Source organism: Astatotilapia calliptera, chromosome 15, assembly GCF_900246225.1.
Source record: "Astatotilapia calliptera chromosome 15, fAstCal1.2, whole genome shotgun sequence".
Taxonomy (NCBI): Eukaryota; Metazoa; Chordata; class Actinopteri; order Cichliformes; family Cichlidae; genus Astatotilapia; species Astatotilapia calliptera.
This window is the reverse complement of record NC_039316.1, coordinates 3,455,696-3,468,405: the sequence shown is the minus strand read 5'-3', so window position 1 is coordinate 3,468,405 and position 12,710 is coordinate 3,455,696. Positions and strand designations below refer to the sequence as shown.

Genomic DNA, 12,710 nt, shown 5'->3' with positions numbered 1-12,710 from the left:
CTCGGGGCGAGGGTCGACCAAATGTGCGGGCTTCTCAGCCAAGAAGAGGCTCTTTTTATTATTATTATTATTCTTGAACATCCTCAAATGCGATGAGAGGATTAATGAAGCGCGTCTGCCTGGCCCATACGTCCTCTTTAGTGCCGTTTGTGCGTAATTAAAACCGAATGGATACTCTGCCCCCCCTCCCGGTTGCCCCCCTCGCTGCAGGAAGACCGACTTACTGCTTTTTTGCTAACATTTATTATAAAACCTGTTGGAGTTTTGACACTGTTGTGACCGATAAAAATAAAAATCCAGACTGCAATTTATTAGGAACAGGTTTTTGCACTGATTTGTATTGTTTGTTTGTTTTTATCCGAGAACTGATCAGGAGCTCAACTCTTTATAGATACGTGGATTGAATTATATTGAGACCTCAGTTTCGGGTTTTTTCTCCATCAATTATAGTCAACATTTCTCATATTATGATTTGTCCCTATTCATATAAATAATTTTATTCTTCCTCAACTCATCATTTCCCAGCTGTTCTACATTTTTAATAATATCTATTATTTATCTTACGAATGTCGTCTGCATTTAGGTTTTAGAGCCTGTGCTAATTTCAAGCCTTTTCTCTTTACAAACGATCTGATTAAAACACAGAAGCTTTAAAGTGTTACAGGTATTTAAAATAAATAGATAAGAGCGCTCAAAAGGCTGCAGTCACATTTGTTCCTCTGCGGAAGCATAATTGCGCATCAATTAGTGCTAATTGGGGGTCAACTGAATAATACAAAACCCTTCAGTGGCAGCAAAAAGCCACAGATTTCAATGAACGTTCTGACATCTCATGTCACATCCTAATTAGAGGAGTGACATTAGCCTTCCTATGATTTAATCCACGCACGGGCTCTCTCTTCCTTAAACCCCAAAGCGGCTGGCCATAGGTTTAAGACCACTATACACAAACCCATATGTCAGCAACTGCACATGATGCTGGCTGTGATAACACCGTACTGAGAGTGAATACTTCATCAGGGACCAAGGAAAGCACAAAAGCGTTTGTGGGTAAATATGATTTTCGAAATGAGTCATGTGTGCTCTCTAAATAGTCTTTAAAGAAAAGTCTCCAGAGTTTGGGCCTACAACATATTCAATTAGAGAAAACTACTTTTCCCCTTTTTCTTCATTTCTAAGGAAGGGGAGCGTTTTATTGTGTTATTTGTTTTTGCACTGGCGTTTCAGCGGATGATCACACACACACCCTCCGAACCAAACTGATGTTTAACGGAACATTTTGCGCACAACCTGTCTTTAAGCTCGTGTTTGCCCCTGGACTCTTGAGCAAGCACAGCCGTGTCACATTTCTCCGTGTGAACGGGCCAGTGGCGCGCGTGAATGAAAATGTTGGGATTACCCGCTTTCACGAGACGGGATTAACATAGCTCTGTCATAATTCAAATTCCTCCTTGCCCGGGTAGTTGTGACAGACACGGTGAACTGTGTAGGCAGCTGTGATCAGCAGTAAGAAACCACAATTCAGATAATTAACCGCAAACGATGGCATTCATGTCTGAACTGAATAAACGGAGGCGATAGAATACTGTGTTTTTCCCCCGATGAAACACGTGATAAAAGAAGAAAGAAACACAAGAAATGGATCAGATGGATGCACAAGTGCAGCCGAGGTGGATCAGTTGAAGTTGTTTTTATTGGGATTTTAGTGTGTTCGTTTGTTGCCCCCCACCCCACCCCCCGCCCTTTACAGCTCGAGTGAAATTCCTCACTGCTTGCTTCATTCATCGTGCACTCCCTATTTTAACTAATATCTCCTTATAATAATTTATCAACAACACCCGAGACATTAAAAAAACTATCAAATTCACAGCTGGCTCGTGGCACACGCGTTTTGCGCAAAGCGCAATTGCATACAGGTTGTACAAAAAAAATACAGACACAAGGGCAAAATAAACACATCAGGGATTTTATGCTCACACGCACATGGACTGATTGTCTCGTAACTTCCACATATTTTCTCATAAATTAAATAGTGCATCCAGGTTTATGTTCAGAGCTGCTCTCACTCACTCACAGCGCAAGCACACGTTCTCCTGTGCAGCGTTTTCATCAAAGGGGCTCTTCAGCGATCCAGCAAAATTAATAATAAAAACAAAACAAACAAAAAAAAGACAAGAAGGGAGTCTTTAAGTAGCTAAGGAGAAAACATGACCATGTCCCTCAAACTCAACCAAGTTAGGATTCGGATCTTTCGATCTCTTGATCCTTTTCCTCACTTTTGGTTAACAAATTTGTTCCGTTCCCTTGATCAAAGTTAAGAAGTCAGTGTATTTTTAATAAGTTAGCCCAACACGCGAGACAGCCGCCCGCCAGTCCTCGTCTATGCTTTGCCCCGAGGTAGAAGTTAGGGCCTGTGGTCGTGGTGGTGTGTGAGGGGGGGGGGGGGGGGGGAAACGCCACACTTGCCTCTCCAAACCTTGGGCTTTAATTTGCCTGTACAGTCTGCAGTTAACGACAGCTGTCCATTTATTTCGTACCCCTCACAACACTTGGAATTTCCACGCTGATTGGTCTTTGTAATCCAGACAGTCCGCGTTGAAATTGAGCTTCCACGAGGAGGCTGTTTGGTCCTTGTAGTCCAGGCAGTCTGCAGAGCCACTGAACCCGAGCCCCGCTGGTCCATACGCCGAGGAGGAGAGGGACGACGCCGGGCTCAGGTGGCTAGACACCCCGTTGCTGCTCATGGGGCTCATGGCAGAGCCTGCGGCGGAGAGCTGGTGGTGCATGGGCGAAAGGTAGGAGCTGCAGTCCATCCCCGTGAAGTAGGACGAGGAGCCCGTGTAACCCTGGTTGTAGCCCGTCGCCTGGGTGTAAGTCATGGGGTACGAGCGCTGCATGCAGGAGGAGGAGGTAGTAGACAGTGGGTCTGAGAGCGGGGAGATGGAAGCAGGGCTCCAGATGGACACGGGAGCAGCACTGCTGCTCACAGCCGGGACTGATGTGCTCGAAGGCGGCGTGAACTGGCCGCTGGCTCCGCTCTCTGAGCTGGCCTCTCGGACTGGCGAGCCTTTCTTTTTCACCGGCCTGCTGACAGCCTTGTTCTGCACGCCAGTCTGGGTTTGCTGGGCCTGCTGGCGATGTTTGGCCCGTCGGTTTTTAAACCACACCTGAGAGAGAATTACTGGGATTATTATAGGTATCATTTTCTTTTAAATGCAATAATGAAAAATAATGTTAAAATAAATAAAGAATTCACACATTAAAATATTGAACACGTAACCGCAGTGGGGTAAATACAAAAATTAGCTGTTTTTCTCATCATCTCACTTCCCTGTAGGAGTAGTATGGGCCATAATTAAATAGAAATGCGAGGAAAAAAATATAGCCTATTTTAGAATTACAAGTGAGCACATTCCCAATGGGAATAAATGAGGAAGTAACAATACAGTCTCAGAGGTGTTGTTGTCAACCTCTCCTGTGAATGGGGAGCCTCTCTCACCTCTCACTGACACAATTACCAAATATCGACCTCCTTCGGCAGGCTCGCGCTATCAGTTATGCTCACGACTTACTTGCACTCTGGATTCAGGCAGGTTGATCTTTAAGGCCACCTCCTCTCTCATGAAGATGTCCGGGTACCGAGTCTTGGCGAACAGATTCTCCAGCACGTCGAGCTGGGCCCGAGTGAAGGTCGTCCTCTCCCTTCTCTGTTTGCGGGGGGTTGCTGATAAGAAATGGGGAGAAAAACAGCGATTATTGGCACATCCTGACTTTTAGCACGATTTGAATCCAGCAACTTCTCACCTAGAAATGTTGCCTGTTCCGTATCCTCACCTGAGCATTAAATACAACTATCAGCGTTTTCAGCTGAGATAACTCAGCATTCCGTTAAATGTTTTAAACCTGCTGGACACCTTAAGAGACAGTTTTTTTTTTTCTATCGTGAAGTGGTTGCGGGCTTACAGGGTATATTACCTTGGTATCCCACGGAAGGATGCAGCAGGTCCACTCCTGAGGTAGATAAGCTCAGTCCGTTCATCGTGTAGGGCGGTTGCTTCAAATAGGACATCATGCTGAGTGTCGGTCAAAGGAGCACCAATGGAAAGAAATAAGAAAAATATCTCAGAAGAGAGGGTTGTTTTTATTTTTTAAAAATCCGGTCGCGTCTCTGTTTACTGAGTCAAGTCGTCCAGGCGAATCTGAAGTGAGACATAACCATTTTTCGCCCTCTTTCTTTCTTTTTAAAGTGAGTTCTTGAAATCAGTCCGCTAATTTTTACGCGCTCCGTGCGCAGAGCTCCGGGTTTAAAGAAGTGGGCGTCCTCTTAAACTGGCAGTGCTCTTAAAGCCAAGTGGAGACCCCCAGCTGTCCGTACCAGACTGAAGATGCTCTGTCTGGCTGACAGGCGTTTACGCCATCAACCCCCCCCCCCCCCCCCCCCCCCCCCCATACACAGTGCCTCCCCTCTCCTCACACACACACACACTGCTACTATAGCCCCGCCCCACACACCTCCCTCCAACTCCCCACCCCTGAAACACACTCCGCTCCTCCTCTACTAGTACCCACCGAAAACAAAACATTGTCGTTAAAATGCGCGCACACACTGGGCCCCAACCGGGCTCACAATTAGCATAGACCCACAGGTTGGGCGAAGCTAAATAGACAGCTGATTGGGGGACATTTGCAGAGACAAAGCCCAGTGTTGACCGATAAGTAATGCTGATAACAAAAGCCTTCAGGGAACAAACAAAAGAAGCCAGCGCTGCAAACTGAGCAGCTCATTCAAACACAACCGAGCACCTTTACTTCTTTATACCGGCCCTTTGTTTGTTTCCATTAAAAACCTCCCTGAGCATTCAAATGTAACGACATTAAAATACGAAGAACAGATAATTTGAAACACGGAGACATTTACCCCAAAGTGAAGGTTGAAACTCCTCCTTGAAGTATGGACACGCACACACACACACCCTCTTTCCTTAATGAATTAGATTTGGAAAGGTGAGACTATCGAAACGTGTTGATTAGAGAGGAGGACTTAATCTAAACAAACAAAGAGATAGCCTTCTCTGTTGATGGTCAATCATTTTAGAGGAGGTCAATTTTACGAGCAAAACAACAACAACAACAACCCCCCCCCCCCCCCCCAAAAAAAAAATAGCATTTTAATTTCAACCTCACGTGGAAGCTATTTTTTAAAAAAAATTTAGGCATTCAAAAACAAACTCTTAAATTGCACAAATAAATACAAACATAAAAATACATTAAATTAAAAATCGAATAAAGAAAAAAAAGAAAAAACATTTTGCATTATGTGACAGTTTTACTTCGAGGGTCCTGTTAAAGACATACTTACTCTTTGATCAGATGATAAGCACACCTTAATATTTTATTAATTGCTAATATATTGGGCTAACTTCCGCAGACATCTGCAGCCGGTCCGAGGCCTCTCGTTTCCACTTACACCTACCTGTAGAATAAGTTTTACAAGTTTTACAAGGACTCGGGGCGCTCCGAGCCGGACCCCTCGTTTTTATACAGCCAACATAACGGCCACTCCTGTGCTCAATCTGTCGCTTTATTTCAACCCCGTTCAATAATAAATACCCTGCCTGGATATTTAATTATTATTGGCTGGTATATTTTTTTCCTCCCCTTTTTCTTCCTTCTGTAAGAAATTAACGAGATAATCCGGACGGCACGCGCTGGCCTGATTACAGGACGCCAGCCACGACTCCGCATTCAGGCTTCCTTAATTTTCTGCGTCACGAAAATAAAACAAAGACTGGCATTGTATTTATCAGACCAGCTGACTGCCAGACACCCCCCCCCCCCCCCCCATTACCCCCAAGCCCCATCACAACCAGCCGCACAACTCACTTTCCCAAACTGACAAACGCTCATGTGGGCCTCTGTTATTATTATTATTATTATTATTAAACAAAGTTTTTTAATGCACTGCTATCACATTTAAAAAAACAAATCAGGCAGGTTGTAATTAAAGCTGTATTATATTATTATTATTGTTGTTGTTGTTGTTGTTATTATTATAAATAATCTGAGGGGCTTTCCCCCTGAATAAGATACAAAAAACGAACTGATTTCGATGTGTTTAAGCTTAATTCTATCCAAGGCTTCTACTGAAACGTCCACAAGTTGCGGACTGCTCCACAGTCCCGCTATTCCTCGGCTCACTGCGTCTTTGCTTCAGGCGTGCAGCCCGGCAGAGGCAAGACAGGGAAAAAAGTTTCCCCCTGAGCACGCCTCCTCAATTATCTCCCTGTAGGCTAGCTTCATGGCAAGCAGCTCCCAGTGGCTTTCATTGTCAATTAAAAAATAATAATAATAATAATAATTTAAAAAAAAATAGAGTCAATCTAAATTAACGGCGGAAGTTAAATGGGCCACTTACTTCAGTTGTTAGGCGCTCGGTTTTTGGTCATGGGCCTGTGAAGGATTTATGTGCCTGCGGTAAACCTTTGGATGTGGATAATACCGAGAGATGCTCGGTATTTATGCTGAAAAAACGTGTGTGAGAGGAGAGAGAGAGGAAGGAAGGAAGGAAGGAAGGAAGAGATGGAGGGGGCGAAGAATTTTAGCAGCCAATGGAAATGAGACAAAATATGATGGGCAGCTGCAGAGGGACGTAACAGGGGGGTATCAAAAGATGCAGTTGGAGAAAAGTGGCCTATTGCTGGCTCCGAAGCATCGCTGATGCCCAGCAAAGGGAATTAAAAAATAATGTAATTACATATACGTTGATATATTTTGACACAGGTAAAATATGGCATGGTATTTATGGGCTAAGGTGTGTTGCCATCAGTGCTGTGACCATCAAATATTACAATAAACCAGCTGTGCTATTATGACATAATTATAGTAGATGGATTGACATGGAGGCTGAAGACAAAATATTAAAAAATAAGAAAAATAATAATAATAATAATAATAATAATAATAATAATAATTTCGGAGAGATCTGTTGTGGTTTGATTCTGTGTAACTCCATGAAGAACATATGAAGAAAAAATAAATGTAAATGTTGGTTGAAACTTTGCGCCCCCACTCCCTACAGTCAAATCCTGAGCAATGTGTGTGCTTAAAAAAATTCTGTGGTTGTAGGAAGGAGGTGCAGGTTGCATTTCGGGATTAGATTACCACTAAAGCTAATCCCTCTATGCTCTTTTCTTTTCGCTCATCTGTTGTGCTCGGGCTTAATCCTGGATCCCAGGTCGGTTTGGATTTAAAAAAAAATCATCAGTTTCCGACAAAACTTTGGCCTCCTCATCCCTAAATGAAGGCTTTGATTGATGCTCCCAAACAAACAGCAGGTTAGACAACTAATTAGGAGTCTATGTGCCAGATGAACAGACTGCGAGGCTGCTGGGTTGTTAGACAAGCCTGAAATCAATAAGGCCTGCACTCTGTGTGCTGCTACAGCAAATCTCAGCACCATTCGTGTCAATTCCTTGCATAAAGGCTTTAAAATCAATCAATAAATAAATAAATAAAACTGTGATTTTACCCTTATTTTTTCTTCTTTTTTTTTTTAAAAGTGCCTACTTTGGTCATTTCTGGATCTTTCCAAATCTCTATAGGCCTATAGCCTTTACAGTTTCACTGCAGGCCGTGGAGTTTTCCCATTTTCTGCCTTCATGGATGCACGCTAAAACAAACAGCCTCACCGGGCTTAAATATCTGGTCTCCTTGTTGTCCCACAGCGATGTTCTTGGCTCACGCAGAGTCCTTTCATCTTCAGCTCTGATATATAATTCATCGGAAAATATCTAACAGCCCTGGGGAGCGTTTCAGCTAAACGGAGCCGTGGTTGTTAAAAGGTGAAGTCGCTTGTTAATGTCTGTGGCAATATGCCCTCCCCCTGTCTCCCGGCGAATCGACGCAGTCACGGTTTCTCCTGCTGTTAGGGAGACGAATTGAAGGCTAAGAATCGTGGGACTGCAACGCTGCTCTCTCTCAGAGTGTACTGGATAATGCTGGCATGAGGGAAGTATGTTGAGCTGCTGCCACTTCTCTTTTCCAGCACCCATTTGTTTGTTCCTTGTACATCAGGGTGACAGACTTTAAATATTAAACATTTGTTTAAAGATATCATAATCACAATCTAATGAAAGAGTTTGTTCTCTTAATTCATGGGGTATAAATGGGGGTAAATGTAACATTTACATGATGTAAACACAATATACCAAATTGTATCGCTTCATGGATTAATATTCTTAATCTTTATTTCCTCTGACTACCTCTCACTTCAGTGGTCTAGGCCTAAATCAAGGTCAAATCAATGACTTGGCCCACTCTGTCAATCCCATCTGTTACACGCTGATGGGGGGGAAACTATATTGGACATTATCGTGATTTTTTTTTCTTTTGCCATCTGCACCTGACAATGATAACTTTATTGATAGACATTGTGGAAGAAGCCATACATGTATTGATGATTACAAGAAGACAAACCGAGCGTCCCTCGATATTTAACTATTGTACTAACAGAAGGCTCTGGGCAGCAGCTGAACAACGGAGACAAAAACCTTCTTATCCTGTGAGGGGGAGCTGTTTTCCAGCAACTCAAATGTGAAGTCACACTGGCAAAAAAAAGTGTATAGAGCTTTTTGTGTCTTATTGGTTGGGAGAGAAAAATGTTTGCTCCCCAACTGGTTGGTAAATAGTTGCTAGAGGTTGCTGGCTGTTGCCAGGTAAAATTGGCACCAAAGATGGTGCTACATCAAAAACCTCCTTATGATTGCTTTGCTGAGGTCACTCGTAGTTTGCATGGAAGATGCTGGGTTGTCTGCAAACATTGGCCAACTGCTAGTCGAGTGGTTGTACGACTTACAGGATGCAAACCAGAGACAAACTTTACTACTGCTCAGCTAGTAGTTAGCAAAAAATTTGCAGAGTGACTACAGCTAGGTACTAGTGACCAAAGGAATTGCAATTAGACATTTGCCCCCCCAGTAAGAGAATACACATAGCCACTGATCAGACCATAGGTCTTTGGGACTGTGTTTTAGGCAGCTGATTTCCCAGAAACTACCATCAACCTCTAACAAGCACTTGCCAGCTTGTCAGGGAGCACACATTTTTCCCTAGCAAACAGTGGTTGATAGATGGTAGAGAACCAGTCTCCAGGCCTGTGTGGCTGGGGACTTATTGCCATGCTCAGATTTACATGACAAAATCCAATTATTGCAACAACACATTAAATAAAATAGCAAATTTTAACACCTTTAAATGCTAGCGTGGTTCGGCTACATGTACTTTTCCGGTGAAATGACATTTTGGAGATTCTTCTTTGATAGTTTGGTGTCAGTGCTGTACTTCATATTGCACCTGCAGCACAGTATTACAATTTTCCCATTATAGTCCACTGCCTCATGGCTGTCATAGCTAATAGCACATCATATTCATGCCCTTCATTGAGATACATCCACCACTTGTGGTTTCCCCATGGGAGAGTTGAATGCCTAGTGCCTGCTGGTACCTCGTTAACCTCCCACGGCCTGTGGCTATAGTGTTAGCCAAACTGAGAGGCCTCATACCTGGGTATTGGTCAGCAGGGACTGGCCCCAGGAGCCCAGGACCCCCCACCAGTTGAGGGGAGGGAGGCAGGCGGGACAGAGGAGGGCCAAACAAAAACACAACCTGGCATCCCCACGGCAAACAGCCCACCTACTGACAGCCAGCATCTGGGGCACAGCACACAGCCTTCTCTATTCACATTCTGATGATGGCAAATAGTGAGCAGCAAACACACAATGCAGCCTAACACACAAATTCAAGCCTTTAGCAGAATGAAACTGGTGCTGGTAATTGGGTTTAGCTCCTGGCTATGGTTTTGGTTTGTTTTGCTTCTATAATTGGTAAACTGTTACATCATCTTTAGCTATGACACGTGAAGTTTTCCTGTAAGATTGTCCCAGAAATATACAGGTGAAGCTCTTTATGAGGTCAACTAAATGCTTTGAAAGCATGCATTCAAAAGATTAAAGTGCATGTGGAGAGCAAAGTTCGGAAACTGCTCGATAGAAAGAGACTGGGGAGAGAGAGTGGCAGAGAGAAATGAGGAGGAGGAGTGTAAAGTTAATCCAGTCTGAATTGATGGGCCCGGCTGCGGGAGTGACACTGAAAACAGTTTTTCTTTTCTTTCTTTTCTCTGCAAATTTGCTCTCCCCTCTCCCTCTTTCTTTGCTTCCTCCCGTGCCTCTCGCTATTTTTCTGCCTTCTTATCCTTTTTAATTAGAGGGGCTATTCTGCTGCACAGAGGACCTTAATCCCCAACTGACCAACAATGTAAAAAGCCAGCCTTTGAACAGCCGACCTGCACCCCTCTCTGTCCCCAAATTCCCCACCACCACCACCACTGCCGCCGTCACCACCAATCATTGCACTACCGCTGCCACTCCACTGCTGCCACTGTTGGGAAAAAAAGCAGCCTTCCCCCCTCACCACCATCTCCAGCTTTTCCAACATCTTGGACAAAGCTCTTGAGGAGCCACTGCAAAGAGAACTTGTCTGAAAGAGCATTTCAATATCCGCCAAGGTTTTCAAAGAGCGCTGGTTGGGACAAAAACCAAGGTCAAATGGCAGGTGACTTTCTTTGAATGAGTTATCAAAATAACCAAGCACAATTTGAAGTGCGCAGAAAAGAGCTCGAGGTTCCCAAGGAAGCTGTGTTTAGCTAGTTTACGGATACAATATGACAAAGCACATACACGCACGCTTACAAAACGCATTTTCCTCGCCATGTTGAGGTTTAATTGGAGAAAATATTTTGAAAATAAGCCGTTAGATGGCACAGAAGCTGGAAGTGGGTCCTGCAAATTCCCCCACTGGGTCTCATTTCCATATGTATATGGGTCTCTAGATGGAGTCCATTAACAAACCCCTGTTGTCTTGTTAGATGATTATGTGTGGCCATTATCAGCAAACTACTTAGTGAATGAGATAATAAATCAGAGGGTCACAAGGGGGAGAACTTAATAAAGGCCTCGGGTGAATTAATCATTGGCGATAACAACACTTTACCTGAACACGATTAATCATGTGTATCAACCTGGTGCCCTCCCACTCCCAAACCCCACCTCTTTATTAACTGAATGTAGTCCAAATATTTAAACCTTATAATGTCATTGTCACAGCAAAACACCAACTTAGCCTAAAAGTAATTGAAATAACTTCTCTGTAATTTTGCTCAAGCTGATTTTCTGTCAACTTATTGCCAACATAGCAGTCTGACAAATTGCCACTGGAGCACAATAACAGTCCTCCTGCTTTCAACCCTGCTCCGCATGCAAGTGATGGGAAAAATGAATTTCCTTTCACCGCTGACTACCGCACTTTTCTATTTTTTAAATTTTTTTTGCATCGGGCATGCTGGCTCGACACTGTTTCACACAGAGACAGGCCAGCCAAACCTTCTGCCTGGCTAATCACAGGCCCAATATTTCCATAGCAGGCAATTAGCATCTTGCTTTTATGTGTGAAATGGCTGAGGCGACGAAGGAGTGAGTCGGGGAGAGAGGCACAGTAAAAAACAGAGAAAGAATAAAAGAGCAATTAAGATGTTGGGTGAGCGGAGGACAGAGACAGGCAGTCTGCTGCCGTGTGATTTGAGGCTTGCAGGCCTGGTAATTAGCCCTTCATTGTGAGATAATGGACTTGGCCAATCTTCCCGGTTCCTCGAGCTGCCCGGCTCGACTCGACCCACGGAAGGTCAAAGGGCACAATGTGCAGCTTGGCTCCTATATCTTTGTGTCTAGCCTGTACTTGTGTGTATGTTGTGCCCGTGTGCTACTGGTGCTCGCATCGTCTAAGATGATAAAGTTCAAGCAAGACGAACGAAGCACAAAAGAAAAGTGTTTGCATTCACATAAATTAATAATCTCTCCAAATCTGCAAAGCATTCTGGATAAGCAGCCTTCTGGGGAAAAGTGTGCCAGTGAAAGGCAGGGGCCAGCTTGGAGGCACTGGAGTCATCACTCTCCCAGCCTATCGCGCCTTTCTCCAGCCATCTTTAGAAAAGCGGTAATCTGTGAACCCTGAATCATAAGCTTTGGGTAAATCTATGTAATACGGGTAATTCGATGAAGCAGTATTTTTCCTGGTGAGAGGCAAAATCCTGTTGACTATTCAAGGATTGAATCATCCAACAGTAATGCCATTAGACCAGAGCAGCGGATTCCTCAGAAAATGCTGTTTAATTGCCAGTAACCAGCCATTGTTTGATGACGGGTAAACACTAGCCGGGGGTGTTGGGAGGAAAGGGGGGGCTTTGGGGTTGGTGTGGTGGCGAGGGATGAAGCGTGTGAAAAAGATGGCCCCTTCGCCTTCAGCCAATCGCCACCGAGAGACAGGTTTACTCGGGCCCGATGAAGCCCGGGCTGCAAAAGTGGCAGCGGCACTGGCTTAACTAAAGTCTTCAAGAGTCTAAACGCAGAGTAACCCTTTCCTTTTAATACCGGATTTGCTCAACAATACTATTTAAGGGGGTGTCTATTCAAGACAGACATTTTTTTTTGAGTGGCGAGGTTTTTAAGGATCAGACCTTGCTGCTCACGTTTATTAGCACAGGACTCCGCAGCTCAGGGATTGTTGGTGGTTGTAATCGTCGTTGCGGTTTATCCATGTTTGTGTTTGGCTTTTACGTATATACACCGTGACACTAAGACCCCGTTCTTGCTCGGAAAATC

At 44.1% G+C, this 12,710-nt stretch overlaps 1 protein-coding gene across 2 annotated transcripts; it reads right to left on the bottom strand.

The window, feature by feature from the left end:
• Window positions 1-1,742: 1,742 nt before the first annotated feature.
• Window positions 1,743-6,475, bottom strand: LOC113006935 (homeobox protein OTX2-like). 2 transcript variants are annotated; one of them, XM_026143201.1, is made up of 4 exons: window positions 6,416-6,475; window positions 3,976-4,073; window positions 3,573-3,724; window positions 1,743-3,167 (listed from the first exon to the last, which is right to left on the bottom strand). In XM_026143201.1, the coding sequence occupies exons 2-4, from the start codon at window positions 4,070-4,072 to the stop codon at window positions 2,541-2,543; spliced, it is 876 nt and encodes a 291-aa protein (XP_025998986.1). In that variant the 5' UTR covers window position 4,073; window positions 6,416-6,475; the 3' UTR covers window positions 1,743-2,540. The 2 variants fall into 2 exon arrangements, with proteins under 2 accessions (XP_025998986.1, XP_025998987.1); XM_026143202.1 differs by lacking the exon at window positions 6,416-6,475 and adding an exon at window positions 5,360-5,777.
• Window positions 6,476-12,710: the final 6,235 nt, after the last annotated feature.

Coding starts and splice junctions, on each gene's coding strand:
- LOC113006935 (XM_026143201.1), bottom strand. CDS start 4,072: ATGATGTCCTATTTGAAGCAACCGCCCTACACGATGAACGGACTGAGC. Junction 3,725..3,975: donor TCCTTCCGTGGGATACCAAG/GTAATATACCCT, acceptor ATTTCTTATCAG/CAACCCCCCGCAAACAGAGA. Junction 3,168..3,572: donor TGCCTGAATCCAGAGTGCAA/GTAAGTCGTGAG, acceptor ATTCTCTCTCAG/GTGTGGTTTAAAAACCGACG.